Here is a 21,231-nt window from a genome sequence, read left to right as displayed (position 1 = left end):
TATTATCTTCAAGACAGCAAATTGCAAGAAAATATTTGCCATACATTTGGTACAAACCCAATCTAAATGCATGCCAATCACTACCATCAAACGCTAGTAAATTTGAAATATCTTGTAGCTGATCATGGATGATATCAACTTCTACATGTTCCATACTATTGCTAGCCAACACATGATTTCACGGCAAAGTTGAGTATTAGAACTCCACTGCATAGAATATAGGAAAAATACTATTGGATAGTAAAGCTTGAATTAATCTTATGACCCAACATAAAAGATGTTCAGGATTCTCCATTGAGCTTTCAATGATTGGGCTTGTAGCTATTATTTTTTTTTTAATTAGATTTCATTAACTAGCGAAAAGAAAAATTGTGTGATTGTAATTGAGAGAAGATTTCATTATTGAGTGAAAAAAAAGAAAAAAAACAAGGTGTGCAACTCTAGTATAAAGAACAATGAGAGCTTTCATTCTTATAACATTTTTATCTTCTTTTAATTATTGAATTTTTAAAGTATTGGTGCATTCGGTGAATGTAGAGATTATATTAGTAACCAAACTACATTAAAATCTTTTTTATTTTTATTATTATTATAATCATTTCAACTCATATATGTGGAGGTGCAAAGACTAAAGGTAGAGTTAATTTTTATTGGTGGGAAAAAGCTATCATATGTGTTGCTAGGAAGCTTCATACAAAGAATTCTGGTTTAATATATTATCAAAATTGTCTTTCTCAATCAATAAATGTCAACTGATGTTGGTGTACCACGAAACTCCATACAAAGAATTTTGATTTAATGTGTTATCAAAATTGTCTCCCTCAATTCATAAATGTTAATTACTAATGATGTACTCCCCACCCCTCCCATTCCTTGTAATATATATGCTTGGAGTTAGAAAGACGTCAAGACTCTAAGGATGGTACCAAACCTTCGTTTGTAGTGATAAGACCCAACATTTGATTGCTTATTTCATAGAAAAGTCTTGGATGGCGTAGATTTTACAAAGGACACTTTGATTTGGTCAAGGTAAACCTCCCCCCACCCCATACACACAAACACACACATCATTCTTGTAATATATATGCTCGAAGTTGGAAAGAGGTCAAGACTAGGGATGCTACCAAACTTCCACTTGTAGTGACAAGACCTAATATTTAATTGCTTGTTTTGTACAAAAGTCTTTGTATAAGGAGCATCATATTTAATGTATCTTGTAAGATTACACAAATTTTATAACCTTACATAAAAGATGTTCGGGATTCTCCGCTAAGCTTGCAATGATTGAGCCTATAGCTATATTTTTTTTTTCAAATTAGGTTTCATTAGTGAGCGAAAAGAAAAAGTGTGTGATTGTAATTCAGAGGAGATTTCATTATTGAGTGAAAAAAAAAGTGCAACTCTAATATAAAAAAGAATGGCAACTTTTATTATTATATCATTTTTACCTTCATTTAATTATTGAATTTTAAAGTGTTGGTGTATCCGATAATTGTAGAGATTATATTAGTAACCAAACTACATTAAAATCTTTTGGTTTATTTGTTTTTATTTTTTTATTTTTTTTTATTTCAGCCCATATGTGTGGAGGTGCAAAGACTAAAGGTGGAGTTAATTTTTATAACGGGGAAAAAGCTATCATATGTGTTGCCACGAAGCTTCATACAAAGAATTTTAGTTTAATATATTGTCAAAATGGTCTTTCACAACAATAAATGTCAATTGATGTTGAGGTACCACGAAACTTCATACAAAGAATTTTGGTTTAATGCATTATCAAAATCGTCTCTCACAATTGATAAATGTTACTTACTATTGATGTACTCCCCACCCCTCCCATTCCTTGTAATATATATGCTCGGAGTTAGAAAGAGGTCAAGACTCTAAGGATGGTACCAAACCTTCGCTTGCAGTGATAAGACCCAACATTTAATTGCTTATTTCATAGAAAAGTCTTGGATGGCGTATATTTTACAAAGGATACTTTGATTTGGTCAAGGTAAACCTCCCCCCACCCCATACACACAAACACACACATCATTCCTTGTAATATATATGCTCGAAGTTGGAAAGAGGTCAAGACTAGGGATGCATCCAAACCTCCACTTGTAGTGACAAGACCTAATATTTAATTGCTTGTTTTGTATAAAAGTCTTTGTACAAGGAGCATCATCTTTATTGTATCTTGTAAGCTGACGCAAATTTTATAACCTTACATAAAAGATGTTCGGGATTCTCCACTGAGCTTGCAATGATTGAGCCTATAGCTCTATATTTTTTAAAAAAATTGGGTTTCATTAGTGAGCGAAAAGAAAAAGTGTGTGACTGTAATTCAGAGGAGATTTCATTATTGAGTGAAAAAAAAAGTGCAACTCTAATATAAAAAAGAATGGCAGCTTTTATTATTATATCATTTTTACCATCATTTAATTATTGAATTTTAAAGTGTTGGTGTATCCGATAATTGTAGAGATTATATTAGTAACCAAACTACATTAAAATCTTTTGGTTTATTTATTTTTATTTTTTTATTTTTTTTTATTTCAGCCCATATGTGTGGAAGTGCAAAGACTAAAAGTGGAGTTAATTTTTATAACTGGGAAAAAGCTATCATATGTGTTGCCACGAAGCTTCATACAAAGAATTTTAGTTTAATATATTATCAAAATGGTCTTTCTAAACAATAGATGTCAACTGATGTTGAGGTACCACGAAACTTCATACAAAGAATTTTGGTTTAATGCATTATCAAAATCGTCTCTCTCAATTGATAAATGTTACTTACTATTGATGTACTCCCCATCCCTCCCATTCCTTGTAATATATATGCTTGGAGTTAGAAAGAGGTCAAGACTCTAAGGATGGTACCAAACCTTCACTTGCAGTGATAAGACCCAACATTTGATTGCTTATTTCATAGAAAAGTCTTGGATGGCGTAGATTTTACAAAGGACACTTTGATTTGGTCAAGGTAAACCTCCCCCCACCCCATACACACAAACACACACATCATTCTTGTAATATATATGCTCGAAGTTGGAAAGAGGTCAAGACTAGGGATACTACCAAACTTCCACTTGTAGTGACAAGACCTAATATTTAATTGCTTGTTTTGTACAAAAGTCTTTGTATAAGGAGCATCATATTTAATGTATCTTGTAAGATTACACAAATTTTATAACCTTACATAAAAGATGTTCGGGATTCTCCACTGAGCTTGCAATGATTGAGCCTATAGCTCTATATTTTAAAAAAAAATTGGGTTTCATTAGTGAGCGACAAGAAAAAGTGTGTGACTGTAATTCAGAGGAGATTTCATTATTGAGTGAAAAAAAAAGTGCAACTCTAATATAAAAAAGAATGGCAGCTTTTATTATTATATCATTTTTACCTTCATTTAATTATTGAATTTTAAAGTGTTGGTGTATCCGATAATTGTAGAGATTATATTAGTAACCAAACTACATTAAAATCTTTTGGCTTATTTGTTTTTATTTTTTTATTTTTTTTTATTTCAGCCCATATGTGTGGAAGTGCAAAGACTAAAGGTGGAGTTAATTTTTATAACTGGGAAAAAGCTATCATATGTGTTGCCACGAAGCTTCATACAAAGAATTTTAGTTTAATATATTATCAAAATGGTCTTTCTCAACAATAAATTTCAACTGATGTTGAGGTACCACGAAACTTCATACAAAGAATTTTGGTTTAATGCATTATCAAAATCGTCTCTCTCAATTGATAAATGTTACTTACTATTGATGTACTCCCCATCCCTCCCATTCCTTGTAATATATATGCTTGGAGTTAGAAAGAGGTCAAGACTCTAAGGATGGTACCAAACCTTTACTTGCAGTGATAAGACCTAACATTTGATTGCTTATTTCATAGAAAAGTCTTGGATGGCGTAGATTTTACAAAGGACACTTTGATTTGGTCAAGGTAAACCTCCCCCCACCCCATACACACAAACACACACATCATTCTTGTAATATATATGCTCGAAGTTGGAAAGAGGTCAAGACTAGGGATGCATCCAAACCTCCACTTGTAGTGACAAGACCTAATATTTAATTGCTTGTTTTGTACAAAAGTCTTTGTACAAGTAGCATCATCTTTATTGTATCTTGTAAGATGACGCAAATTTTATAACCTTACCTAAAAGATGTTCGGGATTCTCCACTGAGCTTGCAATGATTGAACCTATAGCTATACATTTTTTTTAAAAATTAGGTTTCATTAGTGAGCGAAAAGAAAAAGTGTGTGATTGTAATTCAGAGGAGATTCAGTATTAAGTGAAAAAAAAAAGTGCAACTCTAATATAAAAAAGAATGGCAGTTTTTATTATTATATCATTTTTACCTTCATTTAATTATTGAATTTTAAAGTGTTGGTGTATCCGATAATTGTAGAGATTATATTAGTAACCAAACTACATTAAAATCTTTTGGTTTATTTGTTTTTATTTTTTTATTGTTTATTTATTTCAGCTCATATGTGTGGAGGTGCAAAGATTAAAGGTAGAGTTAATTTTTATAACTGGGAAATAGCTATCATATGTGTTGCCACGAAGCTTCATACAAAGAATTTTGGTGTAATTTATTATCAAAATGATCTTTCTCAACAATAAATGTCAACTGATGTTGAGGTACCACGAAACTTCATACAAAGAATTTTGGTTTAATGCATTATCAAAATCGTCTCTCTCAATTGATAAATGTTACTTACTATTGATGTACTCCCCACCCCTCCCATTCCTTGTAATATATATGCTTGGAGTTAGAAAGAGGTCAAGACTCTAAGGATGGTACCAAACCTTCGCTTGCAGTGATAAGACCCAACATTTAATTACTTATTTCATAGAAAAGTCTTGGATGGCGTAGATTTTACAAAGGATACTTTGATTTGGTCAAGGTAAACCTCCCCCCACCCCATACACACAAACACACACATCATTCCTTGTAATATATATGCTCGAAGTTGGAAAGTGGTCAAGACTAGGGATGCATCCAAACCTCCACTTGTAGTGACAAGACCTAATATTTAATTGCTTGTTTTGTACAAAAGTCTTTGTACATGTAGCATCATCTTTATTGTATCTTGTGAGATGACGCAAATTTTATAACCTTACATAAAAGATGTTCGGGATTCTCCACTGAGCTTGCAATGATTGAACCTATAGCTATATATTTTAAAAAAAAATTAGGTTTCATTAGTGAGCGAAAACAAAAAGTGTGTGATTGTAATTCAGAGGAGATTTCAGTATTAAGTGAAAAAAAAAGTGCAACTCTAATATAAAAAAGAATGGCAGCTTTTATTATTATATCATTTTTACCTTCATTTAATTATTGAATTTTAAAGTGTTGGTGTATCCGATAATTGTAGAGATTATATTAGTAACCAAACTACATTAAAATCTTTTGGTTTATTTGTTTTTATTTTTTTATTGTTTATTTATTTCAGCTCATATGTGTGGAGGTGCAAAGATTAAAGGTAGAGTTAATTTTTATAACTGGGAAATAGCTATCATATGTGTTGCCACGAAGCTTCATACAAAGAATTTTGGTGTAATTTATTATCAAAATGATCTTTCTCAACAATAAATGTCAACTAATGTTGAGGTACCACGAAACTTCATACAAAGAATTTTGGTTTAATGCATTATCAAAATCGTCTCTCTCAATTGATAAATGTTACTTACTATTGATGTACTCCCCACCCCTCCCATTCCTTGTAATATATATGCTTGGAGTTAGAAAGAGGTCAAGACTCTAAGGATGGTACCAAACCTTCGTTTGCAGTGATAAGACCCAACATTTAATTGCACATTTCATAGAAAAGTCTTGGATGGCGTAGATTTTACAAAGGGTACTTTGATTTGGTCAAAGTAAACCTCTCCCCACCCCATACACACAAACACACACATCATTGCTTGTAATATATGTGCTCGAAGTTGGAAAGAGGTGAAGACTAGGAATGCTACCAAACCTCCACTTGTAGTGACAAGACCTAATATTTAATTGCTTGTTTTGTACAAAAGTCTTTGTACAAGGAGCATCATCTTTATTGTATCTTGTAAGATGAAGCAAATTTTATAACCTTACATAAAAGATGTTCGGGATTCTCCACTGAGATTGCAATGATTGAGCCTATAGCTATATATTTTTTTAAAAAATTAGGTTTCATTAGTGAGCGAAAACAAAAAGTGTGTTATTGTAATTCAGAGGAGATTTCATTATTGAGTGAAAAAAAAAGTGCAACTCTAATATAAAAAAGAATGACAGCTTTTATTGTTACAAATTGAAAAGAGAAAGACAACAATAATAACTGGAAGCAGAGACTATTTACTAATCTGCACACACTTTATTGATAAACCAAACAGCCTTTAAATAGGCTCATACACAGAAGGGTAAGACCAAGAAAATAGGGACTGTTGCAGCATGAAAATAGGATCATGCATACACTACCCACCAAGTCCTAAGAAAGTGCTCCACTACTAACAAACCTGAGACTTGATAACAAACTGCTACAGACTCAAACTTACTACTAAAGACTAGGCCAAAGTAGGCCACGTACAGCAACAAAGTAAATAAAAAAAAAACTTTCCTAAAGTCTAGGACAACTACTGGAGACTAGAACCATTTTACTTTTCCAACAATCCCTCCCTTAAACTGATGTTTCAACATTCAGTTTAGTGAAGGTCTTTGAAGCTCCCTCCCTCAAATTGGATTATCTAAAGTGCAAACACCAAGCATCCTTCTTAGCTTTTGAAACGTAGCCAACTTGAGAGACTTTGTTAAAATATCAGCAACCTGGTCTTCACTCCTGCAATAAATAAGACTAATAACTCCATCATTCGTGAGGTCCCTTAAGAAATGATACTTCACATCTATATGCTTGCTTCGACCATGAAGAACAGGATTCTTTGAGAGCTTTATTGCTGAACTGTTGTCACAATAAATGAGAGTAGGCCCATCCTCTTTAAACTGCAGCTCTCTGAGAATTTTCTTTAGCCATATAGCTTGACAGGCACATGAAGTGGCAGCAACAAACTCAGCTTCTGTGGTTGATAAAGTGACGATTGGTTGCTTTTTCGATGACCATGAAACAGCTCCTGTACCCAATATGAAAACATACCCAGATGTGCTTTTCCGATCCTCTGAATCTCCTGCATAATCACTATCTGTGAAGCCATACAAATCTGATTTTTCTCCCTTCTTGTAGAACAGCCCAAACTCCTTAGTACCTTGCAAGCACCGGAAAATTCTTTTTGCAGCCAAGAGATGAATCTCAGTAGGACACTCCATGTACCTACTAATGACACTTACAGCATGCATTATATCAGGTCTTGTTGTAGTCAAGTACATTAAACTCCCTACAATCTGCTTGTAAAAAGTGTTGTCAACCCTCTTTCCTCCATTATCTTTGTTTAGCTTTAAGCCAAACTCAGATGGTGTATTCACAGGATTACAATCCTTCATCTGAAACCTGTCCAAGATTTCTCCTACGTACTTCTTTTGAGAAATAAAAATTCCAGTAGAAGATTGCATCACTTCAATGCCAAGATAATAATGCATCATGCCAAGATCAGACATCTCAAATTCAAACATCATGGACTTCTTAAAACTTTCAAACATGGCACTATCATTTCCAGTGTAAATCAAGTCATCCACATATAAACAGACAATGAGCATTTTACCTCCGTCTCCAACTTTTATGAAAAGTGTATGTTCATAAGGACATTTTTGAAATCCTTCCTTCAAAAAATAAGTTTCTATACGATTATACCAAGCCCTTGGAGCTTGTTTTAATCCATATAGAGCCTTTTTTAACTTATACACTTTATGCTCATTGCCAAGTTTCACATAACCAGGAGGTTGATTAATGAATACCTCTTCACTCAAATCACCATGGAGGAATGCCGATTTCACGTCCAATTGAAAGATAGGCCATGAGTTTTGAGCTGCCAATGCGATCACCAATCTGATTGTGTCATGCCTTGCAACCGGAGCAAAGACTTCTTTGTAATCAACACCGAACTCTTGCTTATAGCCCTTGGCCACTAAGCGTGCCTTGTACTTGTCGACTTCACCATTCTCCTTCAGCTTTGTCTTGTACACCCACTTCACACCAATTGTTTTGTACCCTTCTGGAAGATCAGATAACTCCCAAGTGTCATTCTTTTCGATGGCTGCAATTTCAGCATCCATAGCCTCTCGCCATTTTGATTATTTGACAGCACTCTCAAACACTACAGGATCACAATCTGAAAATAGAGCAAAATGAGTGAGTGGGTCGTCAGATTGATCAATTCCGGTTACCTCATAATCTGACATCCATGCTGGCCTCCTTCGAACACGATGAGAACGTGATTCAGCTGCTGCTTCTGGTACTGTTGGAGTGACTTCAGAGGCTACAGAAGTTTCATTTTGAGGATACTCAACTGCGCCAGTTGCTGGAGCAAGGTGTTGCTGCGACTGGTTGGCTTCATCACCATAAAAACTAGTTGGAATTGGTTTTCCAACTTCATTTTTGCTCCAATCCCAGATCTGATCTTCATAAAAAACAACGTCTCGACTGATAAGTATTTTCTTAGTGTAAGGATTGTAGAGCTTATAAGCTTTTGACTGATCACTAACACCAAGAAAAATACATTTTTCTCCCTTGTCATCCAACTTCTTCCTCTTCTGATCTGGAATATGGGCATATGCAACACACCCGAAAATTTTGAAGTGATCAACCGCTGGTCTTCGACCGCTCCATGCTTCCTCTGGTGTCATATTCTGAACAGCAAGAGTGGGACTTCTATTCAAAATATGAATACTCCAATTTACTGCTTCAGGCCAAAAGCTTTTTGGAACTCCACTTCTTGACAAAAGGCTTCGCACCATATTCATAATAGTGCGATTTTTCCTCTCGCAAACTCCATTTTGCTGGGGCGTGTAAGCTGCAGTAAGTTGCCGCTTGATTCCATGAGTCTCACAAAAATTTGCAAATTCATGTGAGTTATATTCTCCACCGCGATCTGTGCGAAGAATTTTTATGGGACTGCCAACTTCTTTCTCAACTAGCGCTTTATAGCTTTTAAAGGCTAGAAAGGCTTCGGACTTCTCTTGCAAAAAATAAACCCAGCTTTTGCGACTAAAATCATCAATGAAAGTAAGTACATATCTCTTACCTCCATTAGAGCAAGGAGTTATGGGCCCGCAAATGTCGGAATGAACGAGCTCTAGTGCAGCCTTTGCCGTCCATGATTTCCCTTGTGAGAATTGATTACGGTGTTGTTTGCTAACAACATATTCTTCACAGACTGTAGAAGGAGCTGTAATTTGAGGAAGACCAATCACCATATTCTTCTGCTGTAGAGTCTTCAAACCACCAAAGTTTAGGTGACCATAGCGAAAATGCCATAGCCAGGCTGCATCCTTTAACTTTGTCGAGAAACATGAATGACTGGTGTTGTGGAGATAAAGAGGGAACATACGATTCGTCGTCATGTTAACTTGAGCAATTAATCCCAACTTTGCATCTTGAATAAGACATACTCCATCTTTGATAGAAATCTCGTAACCCTTTTCTTGCAGCTGACCCACACTAAGCAAGTTGGTCTTTAAATCTGGCACAAAAAAGACATTAGAGATAGTGTGGGTGGTGTTTCCTTTGGTTTGGAAAGCTACCTTTCCTTTTCCCATAACAGCAACCATGGAGTTGTCACCGAACTTCACAGAGTTGCGGAAAGATTCGTCCATCTCAAAGAACAACTTCTTATCTCCACACATGTGGTTACTGCAGCCAGTGTCTAAATACCACATATCTTGTTGAGTCTCTTCCTTCACATGACACACCATCAAAAGAGACACCTCTTCTTCTTTTTCTGCAAAGTTAGTTCTTTCTCCATTCTGTCTATTCAAATTAGTTCGACATTCAGATTGATAATGACCATACCCGTGACATTTGTAGCATTCAACGTTGGACTTGTCTACGGGCCTTGGTCTATAAGATGTTGACTGATGGCCTCCACGTCCTCTTCCTCTTCCTTGAAATTGATTCTCTTGGTGCTGATGGTGATGTTGGTTGCCACGATCAGTGTTGTGCCTGCCTCCTCTACCTCGACCTCTGCCTCGACCTCGTCCTCTATCAACTCTACTTTGTGTAAAGTGAGTTTCGGATAAGGCCTTCAATGCTTGTTCATCTTTCACCTGTTGGTTTATTTTTTGCTCATGAACCAACAAAGAACTTTGTAATTCATCAATTGACAATGAATCAACATCATTAGCTTCTTCTATCGAACAGACAACAAAATTAAATTTTGGTGTCAAGGATCGAAGAATCTTTTCAACAATGAGAACATCATCTGTCTTGTCGCCATGGATCCTCATCTTGTTAATGATTGCCATCGTTCTTGAAAAATAGTCTGTAACTGATTCTCCTGACTTCATTCGAAGCATTTCGAAGTCCGAGCGAAGTGCTTGAAGCTGCTGCCTCTTAGCCCTTGCTGTACCTTGGTATTTCTTCTTCATGGAATCCCAAATATGCTTGGCGGTGTCCTTGCAAAGAATGGTTTCCAAGATTGAGCGATCAATAGCTTGGAAAAAATAATTCTTTGCCTTGAGATCTTTCAGCTTCAGTGCTTCGAGCTCCATTTTCTGCACATCTGTCAGCACCACCCCTTCTGCTGGTTCTGCTACTCCAGAAACCACAACTGGCCAGTAGTCTTTGGACCTCAAAAATTCTCCATGAGCATGCTCCAATGGTCATAATGACCATCAAAACGTGGAATGGCTGGCTGCACAAAAGTGTCTGAAGCCATCGTTCTCCTATGCTGTTGCAAAACGGAAAACAAATACAGAGCTGCTGCTATACCCACTCTCTATCTCACTTTTCACTTGGTGGCTCTGATACCACTGTTACAAATTGAAAAGAGAAAGACAACAATAATAACTGGAAGCAGAGACTATTTACTAATCTGCACACACTTTATTGATAAACCAAACAGCCTTTAAATAGGCTCATACACAGAAGGGTAAGACCAAGAAAATAGGGACTGTTGCAGCATGAAAATAGGATCATGCATACACTACCCACTAAGTCCTAAGAAAGTGCTCCACTACTAACAAACCTGAGACTTGATAACAAACTGCTACAGACTCAAACTTACTACTAAAGACTAGGCCAAAGTAGGCCACGTACAGCAACAAAGTAAATAAAAAAAAAACTTTCCTAAAGTCTAGGACAACTACTGGAGACTAGAACCATTTTACTTTTCCAACATTTATTGTTATAACATTTTTACCTTCATTTAGTTATTGAATTTTAAAGTGTTGGTGTATCCGATAATTGTAGAGATTATATTAGTAACCAAACTACATTAAAATCTTTTGGTTTATTTGTTTTTATTTTTTTATTTTTTTTATTTCAGCTCATACGTGTGGAGGTGCAAAGACTAAAGGTAGAGTTAATTTTTATAACTGGGAAAAAGCTATCATATGTGTTGCCACGAAGCTTCATACAAAGAATTTTGGTTTAATATATTATGAAAATTCTCTTTCTCAACAATAAATATCAACTGATGTTGAGGTACCACAAAACTTCATACAAAGAATTTTGGTTTAATGTATTATCAAAATTGTCTCTCTCAATTGATAAATGTTACTTACTATTGATGTACTCCCCACCCCTCCCATTCCTTGTAATATATATGCTTGGAGTTAGAAAGAGGTCAAGACGCTAAGGATGGTACCAAACCTTCGCCTGCAGTGATAAGACCCAACATTTAATTGCTTATTTCATAGAAAAGTCTTGGATGGCGTAGATTTTACAAAGGATTCTTTGATTTGGTCAAGGTAAACCTCCCCCCACCCCATACACACAAACACACACATCATTCCTTTTAATCAGTATAAGAAAATGTACTTTTCGTGACAAAAATTTAGGGGCGAATTATTTTTTTGTCGCTAAAAGTAACTTTTATCGATGAAAGTTTAAATGTTGTCAATAATGCCAATTTTCTACAAACTTTGCCTAACGAATTTGAAATTTTTGTCGTTGAAAGATGTGGCGGGAAAATCTGGGGTTTTTTTTTTTTGCGCAAACACTTTTGTGACGAAAATAAACTATTTCCCTATGAAAATATTTATCACTAATTATAATTTTTGTTGATGAAAATAATTTCCTCACTAAAAGTTACAACTTTTTATCTATTTTTGCTTACAAAATGGTTTCGTCGATAATTATATTATTTCCTGACAATTTGAGTAATTTTGTCACCAAATAATGTTATTAAATTGTGATATTAATAAAGAATATTAATAAATAAGTAGATGATTTATACTATGAAATAATATAATATATATTTGTTGACACTTAATATTTATACTATAATATTTTATTTATATAAATAATGATAAAAATTAAGGATCCATAAAATTAAATACTAGAATGTAGATTTATTTAAATTTAAATGTTCTATTATGTAATAATAGTATTGTTATGAAATAACAAAAATGTAAATTATTTAAGCAATTAATATTTATAGTGTAATATGTTATTTATATTTATATATATATAAATAATAACAATAGATAATCCAAGATATGTAAGATTACATCCTATGATATAAATTTATTTAAATTTCAATATTATTATATGGTGCTACACATACATAAATACTACTAAATGATTTTTATTATATTAGGTAAAAGTTATCCATACAAGTCCAATGTAGTATTAAATTTATGTTAGCTATGAATAAGTTATAGTCCTCTAATTTGTTCTTATTCAAAATCATACCTTATCCATTCAAGAAGTAAATTTATACTAACATTTAGTTACCTAGTTTAAATTAATAGATTTTTTTTAATTATTACTTGGTTTTAAATAATTGGTCAGAATTAAATTTCTCAAATAAATTGTCTAGTGTTTATAAAAACATTCTACCTACATAAAATTCCAAATATTATTTATGTGTACGAAGATATCATATATTATTAATAAATAAATAAGTATAAGTTAAATATTATATGATATAATATATTGCAAGTACTATATGCCTAGCTCTATTTTCATATTTACAAAATAAAAAATGTCTAATATATATAGCACATGTGAAATTCTATATAAATATAAAATGTTTTTAAAAGTTTCAACAACATCTTTATTAATAATTGGTTATTTTATTTTTTATTGATCAATTATATATTTATTATTTTTAATTATTAATTACTAATTTATCAAAATTGATTAGTTATTAAGAATAAAATCTTAATTATACCGCAAAATAGTGACTTCTATGGCTACTAACTTGTAAAGGAGTTTTTATACTTGTATGCATTTTTAATCAAATCTTTAAAACAAATATAGTTATAAAAATAATTGAAATATATCATAAATTATTATATGATTTATATTTATAGTGTTTCATTATGTTTGATATTTTTGTTTGGAATAGATGAGAAAGGGAAAGAAAAAAAAATGATGTAGAATCCTAATTTCATTTTGATCATTATTTTATTAATGTCAATATGATTATTACACTTTGGCATTCTCCTAACATTGTCTTTCAATTGTACTTTTATTTTATATTTCAAATTTATCACTTTAATCCATAAGTCTGAAATTGAATTTATTCTAGCTATTAATAAACTATAGTCCTCTAATTTATTCTCATTCAACATTAGGTTTGTTTAGAGGTGACAAAATTTGATATGACTTGTCAATATGACTTGAATCTAACACCCTTTCATGATTTTGGGTTGAGTATAATTGAGTTCAAGTCAAATTCATGTCGACTTGCATACCTTATTTAATAAATAAATAGTGTTGGCCTTATAGGGGGGCCAAGGACCACCCTAATGGACTATGGAGAGTGAACTTAAATAATATAAGGTCCCTGTTCTAATCACTAATTGGTTTTCAGAACAAATGGGGGCTTTGTCATAAAATACATCGTGGTTAAGCGTGCTACAGCCAAAGAAATCTTAGGATAGGTGACCCACTGGGAAGTACAGAGCACCTCGATCAACAAGTGGTATCAGAGCCTGGTCACATGTTTGATGAGTGAGCTAGCATTGTGGGTGAATGGCGAAGGCCTACGGCATGGCCAAGTCAAGTAACAGAGACAGTAAGCTATCACCGACGAAATTAATTTGTTACCAAAAATATTTGGCAACAAAAATAAAATTCGTCAGCATTAAACATTGACGACTTATGGGACAAATTTTATTTTTTTCGTGACAAAAATTCTTACTTTTGTTGTTGAAACATTTCGTTGGAAAACACCTTCAGTGACAAAATTTTATTTCATCAAGGAAAACTTTGGGCGACGAAATAATATTTTTGTCACAAAACTTTTAGCGACGGGTCTAGGGTAACGAACAAGGCATGAAAGAATTTTTGTTGGGGAATGTTTTTATAGACGAAATTTAGTCTTTCAATGACAAAATATTTTATTGTTGAAAGTCAATTTTCTTGTAGTGAATATATATGCTCGAAGTTGGAAAGAGGTTAAGACTAGGGATGCTACCAAACCTCCACTTGTAGTGACAAGACCTAATATTTAATTGCTTGTTTTGTACAAAAGTCTTTGTACAAGGAGCATCATCTTTAATGTATCTTGTAAGATGACATAAATTTTATAACCTTACATAAAAGATGTTTGAGATTCTCCACTGAGCTTGCAATGATTGAGCCTGTAGCTATATATATATTTTTTAAATTAGGTTTCATTAGTGAGCGAAAAGAAAAAGTGTGTGATTGTAATTGTGAGGAGATTTCATTATTGAGTGAAAAAACAAAGTGCAACTCTAATGTAAAAAAGAATGGCAGCTTTTATATTATAACATTTTTACCTTCATTTAATTATTGAATTTTAAAGTGTTGGTGTATCCAATAATTGTAGAGATTATATTAGTAACCAAACTACATTAAAATCTTTTGGTTTATTTGTTTTTATTTTTTTATTTTTTATTTATTTCAGCTCATATGTGTGGAGGTGCAAAGACTAAAGGTAGAGTTAATTTTTATAACTAGGAAAAAGCTATCATATGTGTTGCCACGAAGCTTTATACAAAGAATTTTGGTTTAATATATTATCAAAATTGTCTTTCTCAACAATAAATGTCAACTGATGTTGAGGTACCACGAAACTTCATACAAAGAATTTTGGTTTAATGTATTATCAAAATCGTCTCTCTCAATTGATAAATTTTACTTACTATTGATGTACTCTCCATCTCTCCCATTCCTTGTAATATATATGCTTGGAGTTAGAAAGAGATCAAGACTCAAAGGATGGTACCAAACCTTCGCTTGCAATGATAAGACTGAACATTTAATCGCTTATTTCATATTAAAGTCTTGGATGGTGTAGATTTTATAAAGGATACTTTGATAAGTCTTCAATCATGGTGTTGACCGCATCCTTGAAAATTTTGAAGAGTTCACTAAGGGCTATGAGGTATAGTATCATGTATGTGAAGACGATGTAGGTGTTGATCATTGCAAGACAATTGGGAGAAGCATCTAGTCTAGGTAAATCTATGTACTTATTCTTTTAGATTTAATAGATTTGTTCTATTATCAATTAAATGCATGAAATTTACATTTATAGAGTTTCTAGTAGATTCTATATGTGGGTTTCCATGCACATCACATGGGCATGTATGATTGAATTTTATTTTGATATTTGATTATCACATATTCATTACAAAATTTTATAAATAAGAAAATAAAAATAAAAATTTTGGGTTTAAAAGTTAAGACTTCTTATTTACCTCTCTATAAGAAGTTTCAAATTACATTAATTCAATTCACTAATCCTAATGTGAAAAAGATAGTCAAGCATAAGAAGTGACATTGTATGCTCTAATTGTTTGTGTTTTGTTGGCTTGATTGACCACAAAATAGAGACTTTGTTTTTTTTTTTTTTAATCAAGTTGTCTTTTTTAATTTGGTTTCATATCTAGAGCCATCTATTAATTAAACAAAACATAACTCAACGTGACAAAGTATAAAACAATTTTTAATGTAGACTTTGCTTAATCCATTGATTAAAAGTAAACTTCCATACAACTTTCAAATGATAGAATTCACTTGATTTGGATTAAGGAGGTCATTGTCTACCAAGGCAAGTAGCACTAGTCACTGTTCATATACTCTCTTTTTATACTGTTTTCTTTTGAAAGAGAAATACTTCTGATTATTTCTATTATTTTAACTTCATTTTGGTATTTGAATGATACAAGCAGCTAGCTTCTTAGATACTAGAGGTAACAATTCCATCTCAGTAATTACAACCGATTAATGAAATTCATGTAAAAAAAGAAAAGAAAAATAATGAGACAAAAGGGAAAACAATAATAAAAAATGAATGCAAGTAATTTTTTTTCAACCTTATTAGTGTCCTTTTGCTATCATTAATTTAGGATTCATCCCTACAAATTTCCAAGTTAATTTAAACATTGAAAGCTCTTTTAGTTTTTTCAAAATATCTGATATCATCTGTATGCCGAGGTTACGAAATTTTGTTAAGGGAGGGGAAGGGATACCATAGTTATCATTTAGCAAATTAATTAATTTTAGGCATTAGTTATGATAAATAATCAAATTAACTACCAAAGAATTGGTTAAAAAAAATGTTTCAAATTTGATTAAAAATTGTATGAAAAGCATTCAAAGAAATTTATCAAGAGAATTTAAAAAATAAAAATAGCAACAAATTTTACTAGAAAATGTTCAACACAAAAAGGCCCTTTGCCCCCTCATTTTGTAGTGACAAAACCTAATATTTAATTGCTTGTTTTGTAGAAAAGCCTTTGTACAAGGAGCATCATCTTTAATGTATCTTGTAAGATGACACAGATTTTATAAAGAATACTTTGATTTAATTACGATAAATGAATTAAATAAGAGAAATGTTATCTCTAATCATGAATATGTGATCAAAACAGTGCCCTCCTCCTATAAATAAAGCAATATATTTTATAATTGTTTAAGTATAGTGATGAACAATGGATAAGTGAAACAAATATTTTTGAAAATTATATGGAAAATTGTAGGGTATCGAATCCCATCAAAGATACAATTTGAACCAATAAAAGTACATAGTCAAATTTAAATCATTTGGTAAGAGTATAAATATATGAGATCAATAAATAATTAAATGAGAAATAATATATATATATATATATATATATATATATATATATGTATGTATGTATGTATGTATGTATGTGTTGTGTATGTGTATGATATGATCTATTTAATTAATCTCGCTTTCCAATATATGTCTATTCAATATTATAGTGAGATTTGCAAGTTATAAGTTTACTTTGTTATTGTGACTTCATAAATAATGGAAAGACTCTTAATCATAAGAGTGTCAAAAAAATTAGTTAAAAGATTTATTAAAATCATCATTTTGTTTCTCAAATATGTTTTTTTTTCACCACTATGTAGGTTTTAAACACATTTAGGTTCGTCTTTTTAATTAAAGATACAACTTCGATGAGATATAAAGTAATTCATATTAAATTTGTCTATTAATATATTTGGTTTTGAATACAATATGATAAGTTCGAGTTAGGAATCCAAATTATGTCAAATCCACATACAACTTGGTTGCTATGGGTTATAAAATAAAAAGAGTAAATGAAATAATTATTTTAATACCATAAAATATAATTTATATTACAAAGTAAGAAGTTAAAAACTAAATATCTCTCAAAACATAGAATATATCATTAGCTAGTAATTTAATATGAACATATAATTAAGCTAAAATGTTAACTTATTACTCCAATATAGTTCAAAAAATTATAATTTTATCCTTAATTCCTTCTATATTTTTCATATTTTAAATAAACAATGAATAATAAAATTTAAAAATAATAAATGAATAGTAATGTATAGATTCTGATTTTAAAAATAATATAAATAATAACCATCTAAATAAATAATATAATGCTAAATTTTAAAAATTATGTATTTTTTTGTTTCAAAGACGATAATATTTTTAATCAAAATTATAAAATAATGATTCTAATATTTTAATAAATCTATAAATTATTATTATTATTTTAAAAATACATTTAATAGGACATACAGTTTCCTTGCATCCTGCGATTAAGAGACTCTTCCAGTCGGGTCTCCTTCTCAAGTTGACTACAGAGTAGTCCTACTTCCAGGTTGCTTCTGGTTTCAAAATTCAAAATTCTAAGTCCTATAAATAATCTCTTAATTTCTCTCCAATATTATAACTACCATAGCTTCCAACAAGTTCGAAGATGAGAAGGAACCTTACCCAACTCCTTATCTCTCTCTTGTTCTTTCTCTTTCCCACAATTTTCTTCATAGAAAAGGGCATGGCACAGAACACAACAATCCCAGTTAAAGTGGGAGTGGTTCTGGACTTGGATACATGGGTTGGGAAGATGGGGTTGAGCTGCATCTCCATGGCCCTCTCAGACTTCTATGCCTCTCATGGCCACTACAAAACCAGGGTGGTTACAAAAATCAGAGATTCCAAAGGAGATGTTGTTGGTGCAGCTGCAGCAGGTACTATCCCTTAAATCTTCTCTTTCAAGTGTTAAACTCATCAGTCTAAATATCTGCACCATTTAGAAAACCAAGCTGCATTATTGCGGAGAAAAAAAAATATATAAAACAATGAAGCAATTAATGTTGAGTCAACCCATTTGGGTTTCGAGGAAGTTCGCTGGCCATATTCTCTCTGAGAATTAATAAACTTAATTGGGGTGCAGTTTAACTAGCATGCTAAAAGATATTTGCTTCGAGTATTCTCTTAGGAAACCTGCAAGAATACTTTAAAATGTTGAGTTTATTTCGATTTGTCACATTATTTATATTCAATATTTCCATTATCCCAATGGTTAATGAATCGGAAAAGTTACTACTCTTGACATTGAGTTGGGCTTCCACCCCTCAACTGTGGGCTAGGCTTTTGTTGAGAAGAAAAAAAAAAGTTTGGCCAACCTAGTGGTCCAACCGTGTCTTTCCGTTTCAAGGTGGGCTCAACTTGTACTCCAATCTAAAGGTTGGACCAAGCTTCCATCAATGATTTGATATCTGCTCTGATTTTCAAAACATTGTTTATATTTAGATTGATCCAAAAAAAAAAAGATGAAAATTTAGAATCCACAAGATACATAGTGTCACACTTGTGATTAATAGTACTACACTTGTGATTTAATAAACTATCTCGAGAACAGTTATGATCAAGAATTATTGCAAAAGAGTCTCCATTAATTGTGCCATGTTTATTTGTTTTATTGTTTCAACTAGATAACATATCCTGGGGAAATGACCAAGAGGTTTTCATATTCACCACATGATATTTAAGGGGTAGCAAACAGTGTTAAAAAACTATAACAGTGTCGATTTTGACATTATTTGTGAGCATAAATCGAAAACGATATGAAATTAGTGGAATTAGGCTAACGGTGATTGCTCATTTTCATATTCGTGCTGATTTATAGATTTTAATTTTTTATTAATAAATTATAATAACTGTATTATAATTTTGGAAAATTATTTTAAAATTTATTAATTTATTTAAATCCTTGTTTATTGTTTGAACCTGCATGCTCCTGAACTCAGCTGTAGACCTCTTACAAAATGAGGAAGTGGAAGCCATAATAGGGCCGAGATCATCGATGCAGGCCAACTTCATGATCGGTCTTGGAAGCAAAGCTCGGGTGCCCATCATTTCCTTTTCTGCAACAAGTCCCTCTCTTTCTTCGCTTCAGAGTCAATATTTTATCCGAGCTACCCTAAATGACTCAGCTCAAGTACCGGCAATAAGGGCAATAGTCCAGGCCTTTGGATGGAGAGAAGTTGTGCTTATTTACGTGGACAACGAGTATGGCAATGGAGTCGTACCGTCTCTGACTAGTGCCTTGCAGGAGGTGGACACCCATGTGACCAACCGGAGCGCCATTCATCCATCGGCAACTGATGATCAAATCGTTAAAGAACTTTACAAGTTGATGACGATGTCAACTAGGGTTTTCATTGTGCATATGCTTACGCCTCTTGGCTCCCAGCTTTTTACCAAAGCAAAGAAGGCTGGAATGATGGAAGAAGGCTATGTTTGGATACTAACTGACGGGATAACTGACACCTTGAGTGCTTTGGACGCTTCAGCCATTGATTCGATGCAAGGGGTGTTGGGCGTCAAGCCCCATGTTCCAAGAACCAAAGAGCTTGAAAGTTTTAGAATCCAATGGAAAAAGAAAATACAAGAAAAATATCCAACCAATGAAATCTCTGAGCTGGATATTTTTGGACTTTGGGCCTACGATGCTGCTTCTGCACTAGCCATGGCATTTGAAAAACTTGGCGCGGGAAACTTCAGCCTCCAAAAGACTAACATTTCCAGAGATTCAACCGGTTTTGAGAGTATTAGAGTTTCCCCAGTTGGTCCAAATATTCTCCATTCACTATTAAGTACTCGATTTAGAGGCCTTAGCGGAGATTTTCAAATGTTTGATGGGCAACTTCACTCGACAGCCTTTCAGATAGTTAATGTGATTGGTAAAGGGGAAAGAGGGGTAGGATTTTGGACTCCGAAAAATGGAATTATAAGAAGACTGAATTTCACAAACACATATTCCACTTCTAAGGAAAACCTAGGAATAATTGTATGGCCTGGAGAACCTACTTATGTCCCTAAAGGTTGGGTGCTTCCAGTAAATGAGAAGAAGTTGAAAATAGGAGTTCCAGTGAATGCTTTTAGTGAATTTGTAAATGTGACATGGGATCCCAAAACTAATGCCACAAAGGTCACTGGGTACTGCATAGATGTATTTGATGCGGTGATGGGTTCACTACCATATGCTGTTCCTTACGAGTACATTCCCTTCGGAACCCCTGACGGCAAGTCTGCCGGTAACTACAATGATTTGATATATCAAGTGTTTCTAAAGGTCAGTCATACTTTTCACTCTTTCTAGTATCTTCATTTTGTTTTTATTGGATACACAAAAGAGCACCAACATTATCAACCTATTCAATGAAATATACAAGAAGATTTCTAATTCCCTCTGTTTTTATTACAAATAGAATTATGATGCCGTGGTGGGAGATACTACAATTGTAGCGAACAGGTCCAAGTATGTAGATTTTACATTACCCTACACTGAATCTGGAGTATCAATGATCGTGCCCATCAAAGACAACAAAAGCAAAAGTGCATGGGTTTTCTTGAAGCCATTG

The 21,231-nt window shown here is 32.9% G+C and overlaps 1 protein-coding gene across 1 annotated transcript; it reads left to right on the top strand.

Annotated features, from left to right (window-relative positions):
• Nucleotides 1-18,284: 18,284 nt before the first annotated feature.
• Nucleotides 18,285-21,228, top strand: LOC117910253 (glutamate receptor 2.2-like; the record flags this gene model as incomplete). Its single annotated transcript, XM_034824333.1, has 3 exons — nt 18,285-18,552; nt 19,615-20,942; nt 21,079-21,228. Coding segments are annotated over exons 1-3 (1,671 nt in total), but the record flags the coding sequence as incomplete, so codon positions are not given.
• Between the last annotated feature and the right edge of the window lie 3 nt (nt 21,229-21,231).

This window comes from Vitis riparia, unplaced genomic scaffold (assembly GCF_004353265.1).
Source record: "Vitis riparia cultivar Riparia Gloire de Montpellier isolate 1030 unplaced genomic scaffold, EGFV_Vit.rip_1.0 scaffold669_pilon_pilon, whole genome shotgun sequence".
NCBI lineage: Eukaryota > Viridiplantae > Streptophyta > Magnoliopsida > Vitales > Vitaceae > Vitis > Vitis riparia.
Note: the sequence above shows the minus strand (reverse complement) of the source record. Positions and strands in the feature narration are given on the sequence as shown.